Here is a 25,291-nt window from a genome sequence, read left to right on the forward strand (position 1 = left end):
CAGCAGTGTGGCTGTTACACACAGGCAATCTGCTGTAACCTACGCCTGGCAGTGCTGAAAAGCAGAGGTGGTTTCTCCTTTGGGGAAGCTGGGAATGATGCTCCTCCCTCACTACTCCCAGTCAGCCTTTTAGCTGGAAGTGTAGTTGCAGGGTTTAAGCAGGCCTTTCCTGCAGCTCCAGGAAAACTTCTGTAGCCTTGTGGGATGATTGGGTCCCTTTGATGCAGAGGGCTCTTAGTCAAAGCAAGTGCAGCTGCAGCCTGGGAGGACTCATCCAAACCTGAGGTGGTGGAACTTTCCCAGCCTGAGCTTCCCCCCGGTGGGAAGCACCCCTTCCAGCCATGAATCCAGTGCCTGTGGTGCTGCTGTAAATCCATCTCTGGAGGGATGGGGAGGCCCTGCCCAGGCTGGAGGGACAGAGTTGACACACGTGAGTAGAAAATGAGTTTGGTGCTTCCTTGGATGTGTCCCTGCAGCGGGAGTCCTGCTTCAGGCTCAGGAAGAGACGCTCTAACTCACACTGTTAGCAATTAGGCAGCGAAACTGAGCCCTGGTCAGCTCCCCTAAGCCCTGCAGCAGACACTGTGTGCTCAGCCTTCCCCCTAATCCATCCCTTGCATAGCCCTGGGGCTCTGGAAGACACAAACTGCCCCAAGCTACACAGAGCTTCCCTCTAAATGGCTGAGGGTGATGCGAGGTGTTAACATGCAGCTTTCTGGCCTTGCTGCCTGCCCCTCAGGCTCCCCAGCAGCTGCCGGACACAGCTTTTGGCTTTGGCTTTGGCTTTTTCCATTGCTGGGCTCCACTTTGTCTCCAGTTTCCACCAGACGCAGGTGTCCTGCATTGAGCATTAACTGTTCCTGTGCTGGAGAAGCCACAGTATCCCCCAGGATGGCTGCTCTGTTTCACCAGGGGCATGAAGGTGTTTGGAAACATCTGGATGTGGAGCACAGGGTGGAAGGTATGTATCCGGGGAAAGAAACTGCTTCCAGATGTGCTTGGGCAAGATGCTATTGAAGTGTAAACTCCATACATGTTACTGCCTTGCTTTACAAGGTTCAGAAGATGTCTGCTTGCAGGGGAGCCTGAAGTGCTTGTGGGTGGGGGTCTGGGTGCAGGGCAATGCCTGCAGATGTGCATGTGTGTTTGCTGTGGGTAACTGTGGCTTGCGGTTGGAGAGAGTGTCCCGTTACTTTCTGTTGTACAAGCCAAGTTATTCAATCCCTCACATGGAATATTTCTTCCAGATGTGGCCTTTGTGGCACTGGAAAGCAGGCAGGCTGTTTGTGGGTAGCTGTGCTCCATGTGTGTAACTACTAGCCATGATCTGGGATTCATCCTGTGGAGGGAGCATGGTGCAGTGCCCCAGGAGAAGGTGTTAGCAGGGAGAGCCAGCCTTGCTCCGCCTGTGGCACAATGTTCTTCTCTTTCTCCATGACCGCTTAGGACTCCAGGAAGGGAGAAAGTGATGGCAGCATCCTCCCCACCCCGGGCATCCTGCACAGGGACCGGGCATTGCACCCTGCTCCCATGGGGACACCCAGGCTGCACGTCAGTGCTCTCCTTCCCTCCATCCAGCCTCAAGCATGCGGAAGCAGAGCCTGCTGCTGGTGAACCTGGTACCCAGGGGATGGATCCTTCTCTCCATGCCTTCGTGGGAGATTTGAGATGAAGAGAGAAAACATGGAAATGATTTTTATCTCACTTTCAGCCTCCAATGGGTAAGTCCTTAGGAGGCCAGTGGCACGTGGGGAAGGAAGCAGGGCTGTGCCATCCCTGCCCACTCGAGGTTTCCCTGCTTTGTTCTATTTATTGAGCAATGATTCCAACACCCTTTCCCAGACTGTGACTCATAGCAGCAGTGTCTGTGCATAAGCCATGTGTCTCGGAGTGCTTTATAGATACAGGAGCTGCAGGAGTCAACTGTGTTTATTAAAAGATGATCAGATGCTTCCTCCCTTAAGGCAATGTCTCACTGAGGCTGAGTAATAACTCATTACCAACGAGACAAATAACTGCTTATTGTCAGGTCAGTGCCTTCACCAGCCCTGCTGTTAGGAGGCAGGCACCCTGCTTCTACTGCACTGAGCACCAGTGGTCTCAGCACCCAGCACAGGGGGGTAAGAAGGGAGCTGCCCACCCTGAGCAGGGGCAACACCAGGCTCTGCTTTGCTCTCAGGAGGATGTGGCCTTGGATTAAGCTGGAGGGACAGTTTTATCCAGCCCTGGTGTAGCTTATTTCCTCCTGCCTGTGGACACTGGCTGCTGTAGTGGCCTCACCGTCCACTTCTGTCCCAGTGCTGGGGACTGAGATCAAATGCACAGAGCTTGCTGTGGCCTGGTGGAAAACCCAGTGGTGGCAGAGCTCTCATCCCATGCAGGCTTGGTCAGAGGCTTTCCTCAGACGCCATCCGCTGGTGTGGCTGCCAGCTGCCATGGCACCTCTCCATGTCCTTTGTTCCCTGCCTTGCTTACACATCTCCATTGATTTATGGCCGTTGCAGAGCAGCCTGACTGCAGCTCAGCTGCTTGCCCAGACCCTGCATGCCTGTGCCCCTGGCCTGCTGGGCAGGGAGGCTTTTGGGGAGAGACCCAAGCCCCCCATGCAGTAGGGCCCCCCTGCATTTAAACACATGCATGGCCTTTTCTTTCACCTCCTTCCATCCCGGGTGTGAATGGAGTGCTTTCAGGGGGAGGAGATTGCTGGGAGCTGTGCTCTCCCTGTGTATTGGTTGCAGCCCATAAAAGCATCCGAGGAATTCAGCACAGCAGTCCCTGTGCAGGGTGAGTGCAGTGAAAGCCACCCTTTGTTCCTGCAGCCCTGGCCACTGAGTCCTACACACTGATGGGGCTGGAATCTGCAGAGCTGGATGTGTGCTCCCACCAGCACGTTGGCCTGAGCAGCCCCTGTGTGGGTGCCCCACTGCACTGAGGCCATCAGGAAGGGTTTTCCTATGTCTTACCCCAGCCAGGATGAGCAGCAGGGAGTGAGCAGCATGAGGTGCTGCTCGGGCACGATGGAAGGTCTTCTCCAAGGTTTGGCAGCAGCGTTGAGCACCAGGGTGTACACACAGCCTGACCCAAGCTTTAGCTGCTGAAGCTGAGTCAGAGGAGTGTAAATCCCTTCTTACACAGATCTTTTTGCACCAAGGGTTTGATTACAGGTTTGGGGTTTAATCTCGTGCCCATCTTGCGGGGTTTCCTTGTTGGTTGTGCTGGGACCGCTCCTCTGGCAGGAAAGGACCTAGGGCTGACACAGAGCTGGGATGTGCCTCTGCTGCAGCCTGCACATAGGCAGCTGGCACCCGGCCTGGAACATGGCTCTGGAAAGAAAGAAATGCCTTTTTGTTCTTGAGGGAAGCCCAGAATGCTTCGGCAAGGACAAAACCTCTCAAATCCACTTCTAAAAGTCCATTTTTCTCTTAAGGGTTCCAAATGCCCTGGCCAAAAGTGTCTGCTCCTCTGTGGCCTTTGGGTCAGCCTGGATGGGCCCAACCTGGACCCACAATGCGAAGGCTCCCTTTGAAACCATGGTTTGCAGAGGGACTGAGGAACAGCACCCATGTGTCCCCCTTCAGCAGAAACCCACCCATGGGTGCTGCCGTTCCCCTGGCCAGGGGTCCCAGGACCTTTTCCGTGTTGTAAGTAGCAGCAGAAACCCATTGGGTGACTCAGCACGCATCAGGTGCCAGGCCAGGGCTTTGACACTGCCACTGTCCTCCAGCACTGAGGAGCGCAATTCAGGCAGAGCCTGGGCTGGCTGAAGATACCGGGGACTTAAATGCTTCATAGAAAATCATTAAGCAATTAAATCTGGCAGATCTCACATCACAGAACAAGCAGCTTGAGGTCTGCAGTAAACAGGGCAACGCTTCCTGGTCGGTTGGGATGTCTTCTTGGAGCCATAACTCCAACCCGGGCTTCCGAGTGACTATAATTATCTCTTAATTGCCATTATTGTTTAACATTTTTAGCAGTTGCAAGTGCAAACTGTTGGTTTTCCATGCGGATACGATCAGGAGCTGGGGTTCACAATGCAAGCAATTAAAATCCTGTGATTATTCCAAGTCCGCATGTCTCTACAACAGCTTCAATCTGCATAACTTGCCAAGGCATAGGCTAGAAACTCAGACAAATTTAGCATTGATTTAGTAACCCAGCAGAGCTCCTACCCCTCACTGCCTCCAATGATTTGCATCTACGGCACTTTTGGAAGGATGAGGGGAGGGGAAAGCAAGCATTTTCTAGAATACATCCCTGGGGAATATCCAGCGGAGATAAAATGATGCACATGAATTATGCATCTGAATTGTGATTTCACTCCTATTTTTGTTGGGATTAGCTCATGTTTGGTGTGTATCCCTGGCAGGTTGCTGGCTGTTCCAACTCCCAGCAGGTCGCTGTGGTTTCGGGTCCTGTGTTCCTCGCTCCTCACAGAGCTTCCTGGGATCCAGCCCAGTGGTAACGATGGCAGCCCCTGCTCCTTCATCCCTCGCGGGCCTGGGCAGGTAGATTTTCTGTGTTAATTCATCAGTCTCTAATGAGAACAGATTTAGGTCTGCAACTCCAAAAGCAAGTCTGTGCTGTGTTGTATAGAGGTGTTTGCAGGCTCTGCTCACACCAGCCAGGCTTCACCACGGTCCCCTGTGTCCCCACCATCTCCCAGGAAAGGCAGACATGGAAGCATCCCAGCTCTGGGAGGATAAATCCTCAGGAGAGAAGCATGAAGACAGTAGCAGTGTTCCCAAAATCTTGGAACCAAGTCCTTGTACCAGGCTCAGCTGTAATGGCCCTTATTACAGGGGAGGAATTATCCCAACTACCAAATCATGTCCCAGTCTCTGCTGCTGCCTCGTGCTAACATCCTGATAACCCAGCAGTCGTTTGCAGGATAGAATGAGATTAGGGAGGGATTTCAAGTAGTTGTGTCTGTTGTTCAGTGGCAAACAAGCCCAGAGCCAGTGCTGTTTGTCCTGTCAGCTGGCCACAGCTTGGGAAAACAGCTGGGAAGGCTGGGAGACACCCACTAAGTATGGGGGGGCTGAATGTGCACATGCCTATGGGGAAGGGTAGATGTGTAGCAGGGTGCAGGTAAATCCCAGTCCCAGGGGTGTATTACCTGCATGTACACATTTGCAAGCGTCCCTTTTTCCCAGGAAAGACCAGCAAAGGCAGGAGTGATGGAAACAGTGGCGTCTGGGAAAGCCTGGGGCTGAAAACCCCCGAATTCCCATGCAGGTTTTGGGCCAGGTATGCTCCCAGAGCAATAACATGAAGATGAACTCTCTCCATTTTGCCTTTTACAGGAAGAGACAGAGCTGACAGCTCTGCAAGGCGAGGAGGAGGCAGGAGAACCAGCAGCAGCTCCCAGGTCATCATCACTTTGTCAAAATCAGCAGGTATCTGCCATGCCCTTGAGCTCCCCATTGTGGCTTCTGTTTAGTTTGGCTTCCCCCTGGCAGCTGTCACATCCCTGCACTATCAAACCACCTGCCTGAATTTCAAGGAAGTCATCCATATATTCAACAGGAAGAGCAACTTCCAGGAGCTCCTGAGGGCCTTGAGATCAGAGCAGCTAAACCAGGGATTTCTGTTCACACCACTGGGGCCGGAACCTGCCCTGGCTGAGATGTCTGCTGGGGGGTGAATCATCCCCACTGGTGGGATGAAGCCAGCCAAGTGAGGGCACCTCCTCCATATGTTTTTAAACCAAAGGTGGCTTCTGGAATCAATAGAGAAGGTGATTCCTGCACAGCCTGGGGAATCCTGACCACATTCCCCCCTGAGACCTTCAAAGGAGCCTGAGGAATGTAATTCCCACTAATTTGCTTTGAAAATACCAACTGAAAATCACAGTTCTGGCATGCTGGGAGGAAGGATCAGACTGGACTGTAGCTTTGCTGAGACAGCAGGTTTGATGATTTGTTAAGACATTTTGAACAGCATTACCTTGGTTAATGTTAAGATGCTCCTATGATTAATGAAAATGTCATACCCTGACTGGGGAAGAAAGAGCCCATTTTATGTCCCCAACCAGATGGCCCAGACCAGCTGCTCACTTTTCTTCTTTGAACTATGATTCTAATGACTTCTGTGTCCTTTGAAGTCTGCTTCTGGGCTGCTGAACCAGATGTATTTGCATGACAGTAGCAGTCGAGGACTTGTGCTGTTTTCCCTCATACCCCACCACATTTGCTCTCCTTTGGGGGTTTGGAGGGGTGAGCAAACACTGATAAAATGTACCTTGGTGTAACATCACCAGCTGCAGTGGAGTAATTCCCTAAGCATCTTTACCCAGCTCTGGGCTGGTTTCTAAACCTATGAGCAGTGTCGGTCTGCTTTCAGTCATGGATTTATGAGGGCATCACAAAAGCAGGAGCTGCTGTCAGAACACACACTGCAGCACCGCTTTGAAAGCAGGACAAGGAAAAAGGAAAAGCTTAAATATGTATTAAAAAGTTCTAAAAAGAATAAACCACAAAATAAATTGGTGACAAAAGGAACGAACCCCAAAGTGTGGGTTTGGTGGAATTTTGTGCCAAATAAAGTTGGGAAGGCAACGCTGACATTCCTGGCTTTCAGACTTCAATCCCAAAGCAGCCCTGCCTGAGTCCATCCCCAGATGCTGCCTCCCAGAGCACTTACAGGCTATGAAGCAGCTGCACTGCCCAGAGCAGTGGCTGGGCTGAGATGGCAAAGAGCGCTCTAAAATCATCCTTGCACAATATTAACACGCTTGAGGGTGTCTCTTTGCTATTTGTTTTGCTGTGCCTGCCTCAGAGGCCTGTTGGGACAGATAATAAATGGAATGATAAAGGTAAGAAGCACAGCAATTAGAACCAGACAGCCCCAGGGCAAAGAAGAAAGCCAAGGCCACAGTGCTGGTGGCACAGCATGTACTTTTCTTACTCGAGGTGCTCAGTCTGATAAGGAGATGAAGGGAAGGTTAAGTGAGGTGAACCAGGGGTAAGAGCCTCTCAAGTGAGGTTCCAGACCTTGGCTTCGCCTGCCTGTGCCATGGAAGGAGAGGACACCACGCCCTGATCCTGCAGCTCTCCTGCTCCTTCCTGGGTGATGCAGATCCCTGTGTTGGCAGCGGTCCACATGCAGCAGGCTTGGCTCCCTCCCGATCAAGTGCACTTCCTCATCAGCTGGGGCCTTTCAGTCCTTGGCTTCTCTCCTGGGATCCTGTTCACAAGGAAGTGGCAGGAGGCTGCTGTTCACTTGATGCAAGGAATGAATTCCAGGTGAGGTGCAGATCATATCTGGAGGAGCATCCATAAGGTGAGCAGGTTTCTCTTCCCAGCTACCAGTCCCTCACATCCCCAGTGCTGTAAATCTGTTACATCTCTGTGCCTCAGCCAGGTACAGACAGATCTGGGCTAGGGCGACGGGTACACGGCAGGAACAGCGTGTGACAGTTCAGCAGCCCTCCTCTGTGCTCTGATTCCAGGTTACATCCATCACTTACAGTTGCTTTTAAAGAAACACTGAGTCTCCACGATGGTTAAAACCTGCACAGCCCCCCCCAGCCGCTCCTTGGGGAGCAGGGTGTGTGGCTTCCCAGTGCTCCTGCTCCAGTCAGGGAGCCCTGAGCCACAGTCCCGATGGCTCTGGGTGTTGTGGCCATGGTATGGACATGCAGTGCCACCCGCTGGGGTGCTCCCCACGGCCATGGCACCCGGTCCCAAGGCCCAGAGCTGCAGTCACTGCCTGGGGCAGGTGCTTGTGCTTGTCCTGCTGCTCCATCATCATGAATTCTCCTTCCTTCCTGGACTGTGAGAGTGGAATGGCCATGAAGGGTAATACTGCTGTGGGGGTGATATTGCTATGGTGGTGGCAGTACCATGATGGTGATGCAGCTGTGAGGGTGACATTTATATGATGGTGGCAGTGCCATGATGGTGGCACAGCTCTGAGGGTGATGCTGCTGTGAGGGTGACATTGCTATGGTGCTGCCAGTGCTGTGAGGGTGACACAGCCACAAGGGTGACACCGCTGTGATGATGCCAATGCAGTCACTGCCATGCAAGTCAATGCCATGCAAGTCAATGCAGTCAATGCCATGCAAGGTGACACAGCCGCAGGCCCTGTGCTGCTTGACACAGCCCCTCGAGGCCGGGGCCTGGTCCCTGCCCTGCCCCGGGGCTCCCCCTTCGCTTCTCCCTGGCTGCGCTCCCGCCCGCCCCGGAAGTGCTCCGCGTTGCCATAGCGCCGCCGGCGGGAAGGCGGAAGATGGCGGCGGCCGTGGCGGAGGAGCCGGAGCTGGGCGGCTCCTTCCGCCGCTACCTGACTCGCCTCGGCGCCCTGCGGCCCCGGCCCGGCGCGGAGCGGCCCGACAGCAGCCGCCGCACGGAGCTCCACCTGCTCTTCGATCAGCTCATCTCCGAGAGCTGCGGCACGGCGCCGGCGGCCGGGCCCAGCCCGCAGGTACCGCGTGGCGGGAGCGGGGCCGGGGCCGGACATCGCTGGGTTCTCCTGCGCCTCCTCCGCTCTCCCCCTTACCCAGGACCATGTTCCCCCTCTGCCGTCACCCGGGTTCCCTTCCCTGCCTCCTCTGGGGCTTGTGAGCTCTGCTGCCGGCGTGGGTAGGAGCGCTGGTGGAGATGGAGGGTGGGCACGGTGGGAGATGCTGGTGAGCGGGCAGCGAATGGGTCTATAGGCAGCAGGAGTAAGTAATGGCAGAAGGACTGAGTAATATCATAGTCTGATATTCATACGATAAAACATGTCAAGTTTAAAGTAAGCCCTTCAAAGCTGAGTGCTGTAGTTACACGGTATTGACACTGCTTTGTTGGGAGCACACTGTACTTCATTACTGCCCTATAAGCACTGCTGATTTACCCGGTTTTCTTCATTTTATTTCCAGACTAGGATTACTTTGCACTTGGAAATTTATTCATTTGGACAATGGTCTCCCCGTGCCCCTTCTGTGCCTTGATCTAACTCTAGATATATCTTTTGCTACTATTATCAGCTTTGATTTAACTCTAATGCTGAAGCTGTGTTGTTTGGGCAGTACTATTGCAATATGAGTCCTGTGTCAGCATCCCCCTGCACAGGGATGAAGGTCTGTGGGTGAATGAGGGGAAGGGAAGCTCACTATCTGGAGTTTCATTCATTCCATTATCCCTGTGTATCGATGTCAGTGGTACCCACACAGAGATCTGGTTGTGCAATCAGAGTCTCAGCTGGTGATGTGGTTTCCACCCTGGCTTTGTAGTCTCTAAGTAATAAACGGAGGCTTTGTTTTCCAGGATGTCTGTGTTCTGCTTGTCCAAGCCTGTCAGCTGGTTCACCTTGATCAGGAACATCTTGTCAGCAAAGTCTGTCAGCTTATCCATCACTTACTTAACAGGTTTCAGGTATGGAAAGTTTGGCCTTGTCCCTTCTTTCCTTGTGTGCTGCCTCCCTGATCCCTCGCTAAGGGAGACCTCCTGCCTTCTTACAGTGCTGTGGAGCCAACCTTCATGCAGTTACTTGGATTTTTCCCTGTATTACATATGTATTCTTAGCTGAGGTTCTGATCTGTGGCTCGAGCTTGGTTCCCCATGTAAAAACAGCTCTGTCAAACATGATACACCATCAAAAATACCCAGGTTACAGGACACTTGTTTTGGTTTATCTGTTTCCTAAGTGTTGGCTGATTCTGTGATGCTCTGTAATTTTAACAGCCAGATCACCCACATCTGTAACCAATATATCTGAGTATATTAGTATGTGCTAATATACTGGTTAATATATACAGTATATTAGCTCCAGCAGTACATAATGATGTTTTCTTGACCTTCTCTGTTACAACAGGTGCTGGTTGATGAACAGAACTTGAATTTCCTTCTCTCCTACTGCATCTCTGCTCTTAAACAGTGCAGCTCATGGACACACGTGGAAATTGTGCAAGCCTTGGCAGCTCTTGTCTACAATAATGCACCTAAATGTCAGAAAGTGAGTTTGCAAGCACCTTTTTACTATTTCTACTTTTATTTATTTTTTCCCTATAAGAAAGAATAGAAAGCTATCATGTTCTCAGATTGCCTTATCTTCATGTTAAGATCAGGTATCATTTAAATAGTGACTGATGGAAGTTGAATTTCAGGTGTGGTAGATGCATCTACTAATAATAAGGATATAACAAGATTCTTCCCATGCCAAATACCTCTATACTTGCAGGCTGCAGCTGTAGGGACCACCTCTTACCTGGCTTGAGCCAAAGGCAGGCTATTGAAGAAGGGCACCAGGCTTAATCTGCAGTCTGACCACCCTGGTATACCTGTGTACTGGGCAGGAAGAACACGGGGAGCCTCAAATTGCACGTTCCTCAGCAGGCTCCATTGAGGAGCCTGAAATTTACCCAGTAACCAGATCAGTGGGCTCAAAGCCCTTTCAAAGTGGAGCCTATCAGGTATCAGGCCTGAGGGGTTTGCATGAAGCTCCTTGTTGCTGCAGTGTGACTGCTGGTGCTTGGTATGTTGAATCCTGCTGTCGCCAGCTCTTGGCAGCGTGCAGAGCAGTTTCTGCTGCTGGGCTGAAGCACGGGGAGGTGATGGTAGCAGTTTTGGAGCTGCCAGCTTGCGTGGGTTTGTAGCCTACATAACTGCAGCAATTTGGTAGAGCAGTTGTTACTAACTTAGCTTTGTGTCTGGGAAGAAAGCATAAACTGGGACTCGGCCTCAACTGTGCTCACACTCAGTAATTTTCAGTACAAAATAAGGGAACTGTGGAAATTTATATTTTCATGGCATTTTTGCATAAACATAATCTGTCTGTGGGATCTGGATCTGCAGCTGACAACTCTTTTCTTGGTAGCATAGATATGTTTAGCTACCAAACAGAAGAAGCAGGGGGCTGAGGGAAGAGCACTGATTCCTAATGGCTCCTGGTGGTTTGTTTTAGCATCTCCCGGATTTGCTGGGCAAGACTGGGCTCTTGGTGCAGCTCAGCGATGCTGCTCAGCCCGACGTGGAACTCCGGAGGGCAGCAGTACGCAGCATGGCAAACCTCTGTCTCAGGTGCGTGCAAGCCTTCCAGATGGTGGAGTGGGTGCTTTAGGAGATGTACATCTGACAGCAAGGACAGCTGGTCTGCTCTGGGCTGGGAACAGCAAATTTAGGTCTAGTAAGGGGTATATGCATGAATTTGAAATGTAGAACTTCAGTGCTCCAAGGTCTCTTCTCTCTGGGTAAAATGGTAAACTCTCAGTCTTCCAGATAAAATGACACAGAGATTAGTTTAAGGAAGAAAATAAGAAGTGTAGTTCTGTGTGGTCCCTGCAATGATTCTCTGGGTTAATTTTGCATAAGAAATTGCCAGTTAAAAGCTTTTACAGTGATTGTCAGTTATTCCATTTTTCCGTTCCACATGTAAATATGCTGATGCCACAGTCGTTCTAAGCCCTTTTCAATGCTGTTTTTTGCCTAAAAAGCATTTATAACCATGAGAGCTTGTTAAGCTATGCTTGGAGAGCCATTGTAATCAAGAAGCAGGCCACAGAAGCAGCGTAGGTGTAAGGCACGCTGTGACTGTACTAGCTCTTTGTGCAGAAGGTTTCCTTCTGTTCTTTACAGTGGTAGAGCTCTTTGTGGATCCCTTTCAAAGAGCCAGCATCCACCTGAGGCTGTGCTCTTCAGCCTAGCAGAGGGCTTAGGTCTGAGTCTGTGTGACTTTATAAAGCTGTGGGACGGATTGTAAACCAACCACTTGTCTCTTCCTGCTTTAATCTCAGCGTGCCTGAACAGCCATACTTGGATGAGTCCTACAGAAGTGTCTGCTTTCAGACTTTCCTAAGTGTTCTGCAGTCTTCAAAAACCTCTGATGTAGATGACATCACTTTTTGCATGGTGAGTGTAATTGTCTAGGATACTCTCATTAGGAGATTGTGCTGCTGGAATGTTGGAATTTGGAATATGTGACATTTGGAATGTTGTCAACTGAGATTTGGCTTAAATAGTCTGTTTTTTTAATACACATAAGTAAGTGTCCCAGTAATTATGTTGAGTTAAACCATAATTGCCCAGAAGGTCACTTGAAAAATGTGAACCTTCAGTGTTTTGGAAAGGAAAAGTAAGTAATTCTGTGTGTTGGTTTTCAGTTACTGCAGAATGCACTGAAAGGTATCCAGTCACTTCTCAATGGAGGGAAGATGAAACTAATGCAGACTGACCAAATTGGATCTCTTCTTGCAGTATTAAAGGTGAGTACTTCAATCCACCTTGAGAAGAAGGCAGACTCTGGAAGGTGCGTGTTCCGGGTGCTTGTTAAATGGGAAACATTGGAAGACAAGGAAGAGGGAGCAGAGAAGCATGAGCATGGTGGGAATATGTAGTATGTGATATAAAGATGACACTGAGTTTCTCTCACAGCTTCTTAACTGGAGTTCCCACAAAAGAATGTGAGACAAAGATGGGAGGCTTGTTTTTTTGGACCCACTTAAAATCCTTCTAAATATAGTTGAAGTTCAGATGTTGCAATGCTGTCATATAGAATCATAGAATCATATATGGCACTTACTGGGGAGAGGCAAGACCTAGGGGAAGGATTGCAACCCCAGCTGAAAATTGATGAACACCTGAGTAAATACAGAGTAAATCTTTGTGTATCACAAAGGAAAAGGACCATAATGTTTTTGTTTCCATTCTAGAAATGTATGTTTCATGGACTGCCAGGACTGAGCATAGAGATGCCAGCAGCCTTGTACCCAGTTCCATTACCTCAGTATGATAAAAGGTTGCCTGCCAAACAGGACCAGCCAGAACCAGCCACCTTTAAGCAAACAGGGGTAAGTTTGAATTACACTGATTCTGCTGCATGTTCACTGTGCATGTGTTTGTGCAGTTGTGTCTTACCTGGCTGATATTAGTGGCTCTTTGTGTTCTGAGCATCTGATCCATTTCACATTCTTTGCTTTAAAGGTATTGATCATAAATCTCTGCTCCGAGTAAAATTGCTTTGTAAACTCAGATGAGGAGAACAAATGGCTCTGAGGAGATTGCTTCTCCTGAGCTGAGCTCTGTGCATCAGTTACTCATCTATAGCCAAGAATTCTTGGCCTGCAGACATGGGATTGGTGCGTCCAGACGAGGCAAAGCTTCTTATTTTATAAGTTACATTTTCTCTCTAACACTTGCACAATTGTTTGACTCTTTCCTAGGGGAGTCAAGTTCATCTCGAGACTGATTCCTCCCCCCGCCCCATTTGTTCTGCTTAATCCTTCTACGGGTTATTTTTTAACCCTGTAAACATTTTGGATTAGCAATTATCTGAAAGACATGAGAGGAAATAAAGATGTGCAGTCATGTTGACTTGTTTCTTTTTACATGTTAAATGTCTACTGTAAATCTACAGCAGCATTTACCATTCCTCTTCTTTAATCACTTTTGTCTGAAATAGGGTTTTTAACTGAAAGCTTTCTTGGAAATCTTTTGCTTTACTGATAAAGAGGCCAAACCTTAAATTTTGAGGCTATTCAGATATTAACTGCTTGCTTACACTAAGGTATTCCTATGCCGATGTTACTGTTGCTACTAATAAGCAGAGTTTGCAAACTCTCAGATACTAAAGAAGTGGTTTTTGTCTTAAAACAGAATAGAAGAAAAAAGTCCAAAGGGAAACAAAAGAAGGGAGAGTTTGTGGAGGAAGGAAGAGATTTGAGTGATGCAGGAAATGAATCAGCCCTTGGAGCAGACATGATCAAATTGCACTTGGGAAATGTGCAGAAGAGTCCTGGTTCAGATCCTCGGAGTCGTGCATCAGATGTTGCAAACGTGCCTGCTGGGAAGGATCACTTGTCTTCACGTTATCCTAGCTGGAAAAGAATCAGCAGCAGTGAGTCGGAATATTCTGATGCTGAAGGTGGAATACAGAGCAAAGTGAGGTGATTGTTGTTCATGTAAACATAAAGCACAGCAGCAGAGTGTGCTGCTGTTCATAACAATTTCAACTTGTGTGTCATGTTAAAACATACCTGCTGTCCCTGCAGACCTGACACAAGTTTTACATGTGTGCAGCCTCCCACACTTCCAACAGGGTCCTAGTGCTTTGGTCTTAAAGCTGTTGAGAAAATCAACAGCTTTGATTTATGTGCTGATACAAGAAGATAGGAAAGCAGTGATTTGTATTGGTTTGAAAGTAAATTTGTTCTTTCTCTTCCTGTTCTTGGTCTAAAGAATTTCTTCTCACATCTGACCACTAATGCTAGTGAGAGGTTAAGTCCATTACTCTTCTTTGCTGCTATTTCATGAATCTTTATGTTTGTTTTTAAGGTCTTACCAAGCCAATGTTCGTCAGGGGGCTCTGGCCTGTTTCCTCTCTGCTGTAAAATCAATAGAAAAAAGAGTTCTCTATGGCTACTGGTCAGCATTTGTTCCTGATGCTCCTGGTATTGGCAGCCCCCAGTCAGTGTCCTTGATGACTATTGCTTTAAAGGACCCTTCTCCAAAGGTGAGGCAGCTCTGAGTAGAAAAAGCACCGTATTTTTGCCATATTAATCTTGAGTTGTCTTCTCTGGCCTTCAGTAAGTACTTTGGCTACTGTATCTGTGTTGCTTGGTCACTGTGCTGCAAGAAAAGAGGATGATTGGGTAAGGAAACAAAGGATTGGTTGTACTGTGAGATAAAAATAGTTGCAGTTGAATTTTCTCTTGTCTGAGAAAGAGACTTCCCTAACTTTTAATGTTCTCCATCAGCTTGAAGGAGGTGTTAAAAGTGGGTAATAAATGTTTTATCGTTTCAGACCCGTGCCTGTGCTCTTCAAGTCCTCTCAGCCATGCTGGAAGGCTCCAAGCAGTTCCTTTCTGTTGCTGAAGACGTTAATGATCACAAGAGAGCTTTTACTCCCTTCTCTGTAACTATTGCTTCTAGCATCCGGGAGCTGCACCGCTGCCTGCTGCTGGCCCTTGTGGCAGAATCCTCTTCTCAAACACTGACACAAATAGTCAAGGTAACTGTACTGTTAGTGTTCCAAATGCTGCCCAAGAGATGATACTGGTCTCTGGATTATGTCTTGGAGAAAGATTGCACAGGAATTACTGTAGCTGTTGACTAAGGTGATGGTGGGAAATAATCTGTTACCATCTCATACGACTTCATTGACTGAGTCTTCCTACAGAGTTCTAGGGCTCTTTCCAGCACAATTCTCTTGTTCCTGCATTCCTTTTATGTAGTTTTTGGGGTTGAGTGAACCTATACAATGATTCTGAAGACTCACATTGGCTTTAAAACTGGAAATAGGCAAAAAAACCTTTCCATGGGCTACTGAAATTCCTTGGTCTTTATGCCAGGTCAATAGTTAAATACTTGTTCCTAGGAGCCAAGTCTGTAGCCAGCTTTCAAACAGCGGGTAATTGCGTTTGTTTTTAGGTGCCCTCAGATAATTAGTTGTCAAAATGACCTAAAATTGCCAATGTAAAACCAAATGTGTTGGAGGCCAGGCTGACATCATAACCACTGCTCCATGCATGTTCTTCTGTGTGTTTCAGTGCCTTGCAAATTTGGTTTCAAATGCCCCCTACAGCCGTTTAAAACCTGGGTTGCTGACAAGAGTGTGGAACCAGATAAAGCCCTACATTTGTCATAAAGGTTTGTATTCTGTTTGACTTGAGCCTCTTTGTGTGTGTGATACCTTCATTCAGCAGTGCTTGTTATGAAATAGTTGTGGATTTCCCTCTTTCCCCCTGTGCTTTATAAATACATAAGCATATACATTTATATTGAATTACATGTTATGATCTGTCTTGTCTGAAAACTGCTGAAGGATGCTGATGTGTCAGTGAGATGCTAATGGAGTGGCTTTTTCTTCCCCTGCCCTGTTCTTTCTTGCAGATGTTAATGTCCGAGTTTCCAGTCTCACATTATTAGGGGCTATAGTATCTATCCAAGTACCTTTACCAGAGGTGCAGTTACTTTTGCAGCAGCCCAGTTCTTCAGGGCTAAGTAACAGTGGTAGCACAACCCCTCACCGTTCTAATTCCTCTGAGCAGTGGAGAAAACCCCTCCCCTCAGAAGGGGAGCCTCCGGATAACCCAGCAGGATGCACATCTCCAGAGCCATGCTGGCTGCTCCGTCTCTGTGTTTCCATCATTGTTCTGCCCAGAGAGGATTCCTGTTCTGACAGTGATGCGAACTTCCCATCGTTTTCCAGCGTTTATGAACCATGTCCCCTTCGACTGGAAGCCTTACAGGTGGGAGATACTGAATGTGTTGCTCTACAGGCACTCTTGCTTGGTTTTTTAGCTACAGGATACCTCACTTACAGTAAATAATTCATTGCGTTGCTACCTGATAGTGCTTTTTGTGGCTGGTTTTGAACAAGGTAATGAACAGGAAGGTTTTGAATGAGCTGTGGTATTCTAGAAGTTGTACTGCAAGGTACATCAGAGTTCAGTATGTGGTTCCAGTGTTGATTTGCACATGAGCATCCTCTCTGTGTGTATTGGGGGTATTTTGGTTTAATAAAAGGGAAAAAGGGTGAATGGATTTCCTTTTGTTTGTGTTTAGGTGTTGGCGCTTCTTGTAAAAGGCCATTTCCCCATGGCTCAGAGCTATTTCCTAGAGCTTGGAGAAGTGGCTTGCAGATGCATGGAAGAAATGGATCCATCCATTCAGCTTCACGGAGCCAAAGTAAGAGCACGAGGAACGTCGCTTCACTGAGCCAATTTTACCTATTAGTGTGCTTTGCAAATACAGATGAGTAGTGATGGATATTCAGAGCATGTGTGATTTAGCGTCTGCTGGTGCAGGAGCTGTATTCTGTCACCCAAAGAACAGCTCAGAGGAGATTTCCTCTTTGCGTGGCAATTTGTTATGCTGTCCTAGCTGATGGCTTCATGTAAGAAAGGCTTTTCCTCTAATTTCTTCGCTAGCAGGGACAGAATAGAGTCCAAACCAATACTGAATCCTTCAGTTTTGTTCCCTGGGTAAATAATTGCAGTCCCAGGTAAAGGTTGCTATGGTTCCATGGAACTTGAGGCATCCCTGATGAAGACCCAGTTGCCTTTTGTTTCCTTGCAGCTCCTGGAGGAGTTGGGCACAGGTGTACTGCAGCAGTACAAACCCGGTTCAGCCGTCAGCCCTGATCAGAGAGTACCGGTCAGCACGGTAAGTGTGTGGGCTCCCTCTGAGATTCCACTTCACTGAGCTTCCTCTCTTGAGTGCTCTGCAAAGCCACTGGCATTGATAAATAAGTCAATTGCAGGAAAGCACAAAGGGACTCGGTGCCCTGTGGCTTTATAGGTGCTGATATGTACAATTTTGGTAGACTTCCTTCATTGTTCTGTTTGTGTCTGTAGCCGGGGCGGGGGGGGGGGGGTTTGTTTTACATGATGTTAACACTGCCTCTCTGCCTTTCCTCATTCCTCCTCTTCCTACCTCATCTAAGTCAGAAAGGTGGAAGAACAGAGTCTGGTGAATTTGCGTTGTTACAAGAGCCAGCCTGCCTGTTCTGGCTGCTCAGGAGTGCAGAAGAACCACAATACATGTGATTTCAGGAGAAGTCATTGTTTGGGGCTGGCTGTTGGACAGGTTTGTGGAAGCTGAGGCACTGGCATTCTGGTAGTAACTTAGGCCTGTTTAAGTCTTGCTTCTGTGAACAGAAGCCAAGTTTAAAAGCTTCCTTGGCCTATGCTAAGTATTGAGCTGGTCACCAGTGACCCTAGAAGATAGGAAACATGTCCAGTAGCACCAGGTTCCTCTTACTTGATGTGAATGCAATCAAGCACATTAAAATACCCAGCTGTGTGGATTCAAGAAGGGGGTTGTAATTCTACCTAATGCAAGCTAATCCAAGTGTATATGGCCTTGAGAAAGGAAGAAACAGAACTCAGTGAATAAGTGCTTGATAGCAGTACTAAAATGTTTCTGAATGCCAAGTATTTTAGGCTTGCAAAGAGTTGCACTCACTTCCATGTGTGATTATGCTACCTACTGTAAGTATGTCTTAAAGATGATCATAGCAAAAGGCAACCTATTGTAGAATTTAGGCATAATTGCTGAGTTTAAGTAGGTAAACCTGGCTGCTTCTTCTGTAGGTTGTAACTTTCTGGACCATGATGTTGAATGGCCCTTTGCCTGGCACTCTTCAGAGCTCTCCCCATCCGACTCTGCAGACAAGCGCCTGTGATGCCCTGTCCTCTATCTTGCCTGAAGCTTTCAGCAGACTGAAGGTAAGAGCACTCCTTTAAGGTGGCATTTTTAAACCCACTGAGGTTTTGATCTTGTCTGCCAGATTACAGCAGTGTAAAGCCTCTTAAAGCTTAAAATGAGAAGGTGGAGAAACCTTCCACATTTTTCATAAGCATTCTGAACAAGTTGTGACCATTGAAGACTGGAAAAGGCAATGTTGGGAGTTATTAATCTGCCAAAACAATTAAACTGTGGGTCACAGAAGCTGTTTGGCCCTGCCATGAGTACTTGGCCGTGTCAGTGATGCAGGGGAGATGGAGGACAAGAATTTCATTGCTTGAGGGAAGGGTGAAGGGTTGTTATTTTGCTGGTTAAATCTTTGAAGACACAGCTGAGCTAACAGCCATGAACAGATGATGGTCACCAGTTCACATGCATAGCTTTTCTCTTGGCTGGCTTTTGAAACACTGAACTGTGGCGATTGCCCTGGCAGAAGCAAACAAATACGTTGGCCTGACTCTCCTTTTGCAACATAAAATATGCTTTTAAACATGAAAGCCTTGGCAGTGTATCACCACTGCATTGTGCCTCTCCTTTTATGTCACTGTGCCCTTCTTGATGGGAGTACTCTGCCAGATCTCATTTGCCCAGGAATTGCTAGTACAGCAGTATCTCTGGAATTCTCCATCCGGTTTCTCCAAGTACAGCATGTACTTCATCACCCTGTACTTTGATCCCCTGCACTCTCTTGTCCCTGTGGCCGTGTGGGGTCAAGTCAGTGCCCACTCTGACCCTTTGCTCTGATGAAACCAAGATCTTTGTCATGGATTGGTAAACTGACAATCTGGCCGGGATGAACTTAATCTGCCTGGCTGTCCTTGTTAATGGAGGGGAAAGAGTGAAGTAAGACAGGAAAAACCAACTGATCCAGTGGGTTTACCTCTGCTGGGCCGTGCTGTCGGCATTTGGATGATAGTTAATATTTTGGTTTCCTTTGTAGTCTTACCTAACAGCAACAAGATCGTGTTTGCTGGAAGCATTCCCATTTCCTGTGGGGCGTCGTGAAATGCCACATGATTTACTTTAAAGATTATGCTCTGAATGGTAGTTTGTATAGATTCCACATCTGAGGGGTTTTCAATTGTCTTAGTGGGACAGAGATCTTTTCAGTTTCTCCCTATTGCCATGACTGGTTTTCGTTGCAGAATGACCAGCAGATCCTGTGTGTCACTCTGCTCCTTGGCCTGAACCACAGTGAGAACCCGCTGGTAAAAGCTGCTGCCGCACGTGCACTTGGAGTCTACATCCTCTTCTCTTGCCTCAGGCAGGTCAGAACTGCCCTGGTTTTCTTATTTTGAGCCATTTCATAATGGGTTTGGTGAAGTGGAAGATGTGGGACATGAGTTCTTTGGAATGAATTGGCCTTCCTACTTGCTTTTGGTCTGTAGTGTGTGTGTAGCTCTTCCTTATTGTCTCCAGAGCTGATCTTGCCTCTTTTGTAGTGAACAGAGCCAGTGCAGGTTTAAATGAGATGAAGCAGAAACTAAAGTGCCTCATAAGCGAGAGCAAAAGGAGGGAAGCCAGGATCTTCCCTGAGCTCTTAGGGACAGAAGTGGGGGGCCAGGTTGGCACAAAGGAGCTGCAAGAGATGAGGTGGAGCTGTGAAGACAGAGCAGGGATACAAGGTATTAATGTGAAGGCTTCAGCTTTGCTTCCAAGCTCAGAAGTAAAGCTTATCTAGAGGAAAATGCTGGATGGTTTCCATAGGAAAAACTGGTCTTGGCTTGGCTGAGCTGGGAGACTGGAGTTTTTGCAGTGTGGCCTAAACTGAGCAATTGTAATAATTATGCAATAGCTGATGTTGAGATTTGATTCCAAAATACTTTGAAAGCAAACTCTTTTCCATAAGCAAGGGAATGAAAATGAAATGTAATGGCCATAGAAGAGAAGATGAAACAGGCAGCTCAACAGGGAGTTTGGAGAAGGAATTACTTTGAGTGGGATTTGATGAGAGTAAGATTGGCAGTCCAGGAAATTATGTTAAATCCAAAGTAACTAAAGCACTAATAAAATGAAAGAATACATTGAAACCTTTCAGCAACAGCCACTCAAGGGAGTGGTGAACTTGATCACTGTTAATTTAAGACCAAACCAAGCTGTACAAACATATTGAGTATATGAATGGAGCTGGTCTCTGTGCAGGTGCCATTTCCCCTAGAAAGGCCAGAATGAGCGTGTTACTAAGGAAATCACCTGAGTCTTTAAAGCTTCCTAACTTTGCAGCGGTTCTTGCTTTCCTAGGACGTGATGTTTGTGGCAGACACAGCAAATGCTATTCTGGATTCCCTCCATGACAAGTCTCCGAACGTCCGTGCCAAAGCAGCTTGGTCCTTGGGCAATCTTACAGACACCCTGATCATCAACATGTACGTAAGTGGCCTTGGCCTCTGGAATTCCTCTCCCTGCCCCTACTCCTGCAGCATCACACAGAGGGTACTAATCTACTTAGTATTAAAAACCCCCTCAAATTTGGCTTAGGTGCTTCTTTTTAACCACTCAGCCTCTGTGTGTCTGTGACCCTGTTAAAAAAATGTGGTATTATCTGGGGGTTGAGTTCTGAACTGCTTGGGTTCTACTCGTTAGTCTGGAGTATATTCCAAGTTTACTTCTCAGTTTTCTATTGCCTGTGTGTTGCTTTGTGTAATTGAGTGTTCCCTGGTTACTTTCAGCATAACACAGGAGGAAAATTAATAAATATTTAACACTTCTTCAAGCCAAGGACTGACCTACTGTTACATTTTTAACAGGAGAAATAGTTATCATATATTCCTGCTGCAGAATTGCCTCTGAGCAATTCATTGCCCTCTGTTTTTTATTACAGACTTAATGCATTGCTAACTGGCTTACTTGCATTGATAGTTTGGTTTTAAATTAATAAACATAGTGGTCACATGTAGTAAGGTCTGCCTTACATATTAGCCCTCTAAAGAGTGAAGGTTGTTCATACGCCTCTCTAAAGGATTGTGTCCCATCTTTGGGGATGGATCATCCGAGCTGGCCTTTCACTGTGTGATTCTCCTGCCAGGGAAACGATGGGACAAAGTTTTCATGAGGAATTTTCTGATCTCCTCCTGTTGAAAATGTTACGCTCTGCAACTGAAGCAGCCAAAGACAGAGACAAGGTAGGAGTGAGGGGAGGGAGGGTGGAGTTGTGTCATGGTGTGGTTAACTCTTGCATTGTTGTTACAAGGAAGAAAAGGAGGGGGGGAGATGTCACCGGTTACTTTGGGGCATTTTGCCCCAGTGATGGGGAGCTGCAGCTCAGCATCCTCTCTTGAGGGCTCCTGCTTGGAGGTTTCCTGTTTGACCTGCGGGGCAGTTGATTGTGCTTTTCCCCAGTGCAGGAGCGGGTTGGTTTGGTTCTTTTTCAGGGTGACCATTTGCACAGAACAATCTTTCTGGTGGCATTCAAGAGCTTGCCGTCTGATAAGACACCAAATCTGATTCCAGACAGGCTCCTTGTTTGGCTCTGAGCGTGATTTCACAGCAAGCTTGACAAGAGCTTTGCCTATAAGCTGAAAGCCAAAGTGGTTTGGGGTTTTTTTTTGTGTATGTGTGTTCCAGGTAAAGAGCAACGCAGTCCGGGCCCTTGGGAATGTGCTTCATTTCCTTCAGCCGTATCACATAGCGAACCCCAGGTTCAGGGAAGCCATCGAGGAATCTCTCCAGGCCCTCATCTCCACTGTTCAGAGTGAGGCCACTATGAAAGTGCGCTGGAATGCTTGCTACGCCCTGGGGAATGTGTTTAAGAACCCTGCCTTGCCACTCGGTGAGTAACTTGTCCCTCTGGCTCTGGATCTGCACAGCAAGTTGTGGTCTTGATAAGAAGGGCTCTGTTACAGATGGGTTGAGGAAGAGGGGGAAAGCAAACTGAGCAGAACCTTGTTGTCAGAGCATTCCTGCTGGTGAAATAGGCTCAGATCCTGCAAATGTTAATACAGGCACCAGTGTGCTATATTCAGTTGGATAGGTCATGTTAGAAGGGAGTATGAGGGTGGGATTATAGCTGTGAATAGGTGCAAAATGTCACTTTTCCTCTTAAAAACCAGTTAATCTTCTGAAGCTTTGTAAATAAGTTTTCATTTCATACCCCCTGATTCTCTCATTTACACCAGAACAAATACAGTAAATGTAAACCCATTCAATATTCAGGAGGTGGATTCATAGTTTTATGTATTTTGATTAGCATGGGTTTGGTTTGGGGTTTTCAGGAGAGGCTTCTTGGACCGCCCAAGCCTATAGTGCCCTCTCCTCAGTGGTGAAGTCCTGCAAGAACTTTAAAGTCCGGATCAAGTCAGCCATGGCCCTCTCCATCCCAAGCAGGAGGGAATGCTACGGCTCCACCGAGCAGTTCTGCCATGTCTGGAGTGCCTTGGTGGTCGCCCTGCAGAAGAGTGAAGACACCGAGGACTTCCTGGAGTTCAAGTACAGTGCCAGCCTCAGAACACAGATCTGCCAGGCTCTGCTCCATTTGTTGAGTCTGGCAAAGAGCACGGACCTGCCTGTCATTTGGGAAACCATAACAGAGAACAGGGATGCAATCAAATCCTATGTCTTGCAGTATCTGAAATCTGATGCTGAAGAAAACGAAGCAGGAACCCACACGGACTTGGGTGAGAGGGAGGGAGTGTTGAAAGGAGCTATTGAACATCTTGGTGGGTTAGAGAAGCAGCTGCAGGGCAAGGCTAGGGTAAGAGTGTCTGTTTATCTGCAGGATATCCTGACAAACCACGCCAGTGCTGCTGATTTAAGAGGCTTAGAAACTCCTCTTTTGGTGACCAGCAACCTACACTTCTGAGTGGGCACAGAGGAGAACCCACTGCTCTCACATGGGCCATCCGGAACAAACGCTTCCTCTAGCTGGTGTTAAACAGTTGGTTCCAAACTTCCTGAAGTCATTCATAAACCTGGTGGAAAAGATCTGGAGAACTTCATATATGTTATTATTATTTTTCATTTCTGTGTTTAATGAACCCCTGAGTTGTCCTCCCTTGGTTCTGCTTGCACATTACCCGTGTCCTGGGTTCAGCTGTAATGGCTGGTTTTCTCCTTACTCGTAGTTGGTGCAGTTCTGTTACAGCATTACCCTTGGAAAACAAACACCTTCTCCTTCTTGGTGTGTTTTATGAAACCAACCTGTTCTCTGAGCTTATCTGGAAGCACTGGGTTACTCTGGCTGCCGTATTCAAAATCATGGTTGTAAAGGAAGGGCCTGGAAGAATTTTGTTTTTCTGAGCACTGCAAATGTTGTGTTCCTGCAATAAACCCCAAACTGCCAATATTTGAATAATTCCTTAGAGCAAACACACTTTGCCTTTACACGTCTGCCTTCCCTGGGTCTTACACCTGGCCTGTGCCTCCCTCCTGCCTTCCAAAACCTGGAAATTCCTTAGGTTGTTTAAGCCAGAAAATCCAAAGCGGGTCCTTCAAGGCTGGAATTGTGCCTCTTGAAGCAGCGCTCCCCCTGGGTGGAGGTGCAGCGTTGTCCTAAAGCACATGTGGCTTTGTTTCTGAAGCTCTGTCCCCTTCCCATTCCTTGCTCTGTTTGCTGTGTGCTTACTGTGCTGATAGCTGCAGGAGGACAGAGCTCTCTGATGTTGCTGGGGACAAATCGATGCCTCCAGGAATGAGCCGGGGCCCTGGGAGTTAAGTGCCTGCTCTCCTAACCTCTGGGTGGATGTTTGAACAGAGCTCAGAGCAAGCCCTGGCTGTTGTAAAAGCTCTTTGGGATACAAAATTCATCTGCTTTGTTCTCCCATCCTCGCTGCTGGTTTCAGTGGGCCTCAAGTGCTGTGAGTATCCGAAACCCCTTCACAGTGATGGAGTCTTTACTGATGCAGGTATGGAGCCACTTCCCTGGCATGAGTGACTTCTGCTGCAGGAGCAGCAGCTCTGCCAATGTCTGGTGTGCAGTCTGTCAGTGCTGTGGAATGCTGAGCTGCTGCCTGGGACAGAAGCTGAGGAAGAGATGGCAGAGCTGAGCACCACCACTGCCCTTGCTGGTCCCTATCCTGGCTCAGGAACAGCCTGGCTATGCTTCAGGTTACAGGTTACACTTGAGCTGACACTTGCTCCTTTTCTCTGCCTGCTGCATTGTAGCTGTACCCATCTTTGAGTTCCCACCATCTGAACCAGGCTCAGTTTTGCAACTGTGTTCAGCCTCTAGCAGAAATCTGTGCCATTGCCACTGAAAACACAGTTGTGGTTGTGCACACCATCGGCTGCTCCCTTCTGTACCATTTCCCTAGGGATGCTCATAGACTCTGAGCATCCAGGCACCAATGTGACCTGTTGCCACTTCACTAAAGACTGACACCAGTTTAGGCAGAGTCTGGATTTTGTGGTCTCATCCCACATGCTCATAACCTCCTGTGAAGAGGATGGGTCTTACATTGATGCCAGTGTTCACCCTTCTGTATAGGAATATCCTTTTCCAAGCTTTTGGACACCCTGAGCTGACTCTGGGTTAAAACCAGTGTGTGCACAGGGGAGAGCAGAGAGACAGGAGCTGGGTTTTGCCCTGGCTGGTGGAACTAACTCCATTCAGCATCTCCTAAACACGTGTTCTGGGAGAGCAAAGGGGCAGCTGAGGAGATTCAGGCCTAATATCTGGGTTGTTCATGGGGGTCGGCTGTGCCCAGCCCTGGGGGCTATTTCTGCTGCTGGTGGTTGGTCCTGGGTGTAGTTGTGATGGTGCTGGAGCTGAGCTGGGTTCTTCTGCCTCATAGCCAGGTCAGTGATGGTTTCATGTGTCTGATGCTCGATTGTGGAGCAGTGTGGGCTGCATGTGCCCTGTGCCACGTGCTTGCTGCCATTGAGAGCAGCCTCTGTCCTCACCTGGGCACTCCACTGGTGAAGCACGAGGTGCTCGGGGCGGCAGCACCTTCCCCACCCCGGCCAAGGTTTTATTGTCCTGCCTCTTTATTGTTGTGTTTACAAGGCAGGCGCTTTATAGGGTTTCCTATGAATAGTTTCAAGGAGAAGGTAATTACCTTATCACAGGCAGGGTGATTTATAGCCGAGGTGGCAAGGGGACACGCAAGCTCCCCATCGGCTCCGTTTGAAAGACAATCCTCCTGTTCTTCTGCATGGGGTCACTGGGTGGGGGAAAACAAAAG

General features: G+C 48.0%; 1 protein-coding gene across 2 annotated transcripts; it reads left to right on the forward strand.

Annotated features, from left to right (window-relative positions):
• The first annotated feature begins 109 nt into the window (after positions 1-109).
• On the forward strand, positions 110-23,380 carry HEATR6 (HEAT repeat containing 6). Of its 2 annotated transcripts, none has more exons than XM_080629956.1 (23): positions 110-961; positions 1,447-1,721; positions 4,370-4,508; positions 5,307-8,430; positions 9,258-9,365; positions 9,805-9,945; positions 10,894-11,009; positions 11,723-11,837; positions 12,089-12,190; positions 12,638-12,775; positions 13,581-13,870; positions 14,259-14,436; positions 14,728-14,934; positions 15,473-15,572; positions 15,816-16,174; positions 16,491-16,613; positions 17,004-17,090; positions 18,020-18,154; positions 19,319-19,441; positions 20,415-20,539; positions 21,199-21,295; positions 21,738-21,942; positions 22,385-23,380. In XM_080629956.1, exons 4-23 carry the CDS (start codon positions 8,236-8,238, stop codon positions 22,969-22,971), a joined length of 3,531 nt encoding a protein of 1,176 aa, XP_080486082.1. In that variant the 5' UTR covers positions 110-961; positions 1,447-1,721; positions 4,370-4,508; positions 5,307-8,235; the 3' UTR covers positions 22,972-23,380. The 2 variants fall into 2 exon arrangements, with proteins under 2 accessions (XP_080486082.1, XP_080486083.1); XM_080629957.1 differs by having other exon boundaries at positions 5,311-8,430.
• The last annotated feature ends 1,911 nt before the right edge of the window (positions 23,381-25,291 follow it).

This window comes from Psittacula echo (genome assembly GCF_963264785.1).
Source record: "Psittacula echo genome assembly, chromosome: 15".
NCBI lineage: Eukaryota > Metazoa > Chordata > Aves > Psittaciformes > Psittacidae > Psittacula > Psittacula echo.

What these genes read in the sequence shown, in the direction of transcription:
- HEATR6 (XM_080629956.1), top strand. Translation starts at nt 8,236, where the DNA reads ATGGCGGCGGCCGTGGCGGAGGAGCCGGAGCTGGGCGGCTCCTTCCGC. An exon ending in CTCTTCTTGCAGTATTAAAG is followed by an intron (nt 12,191 to 12,637) that starts GTGAGTACTTCA and finishes TTTCCATTCTAG; the next exon opens with AAATGTATGTTTCATGGACT. An exon ending in AGAGAGTACCGGTCAGCACG is followed by an intron (nt 17,091 to 18,019) that starts GTAAGTGTGTGG and finishes CTTCTTCTGTAG; the next exon opens with GTTGTAACTTTCTGGACCAT.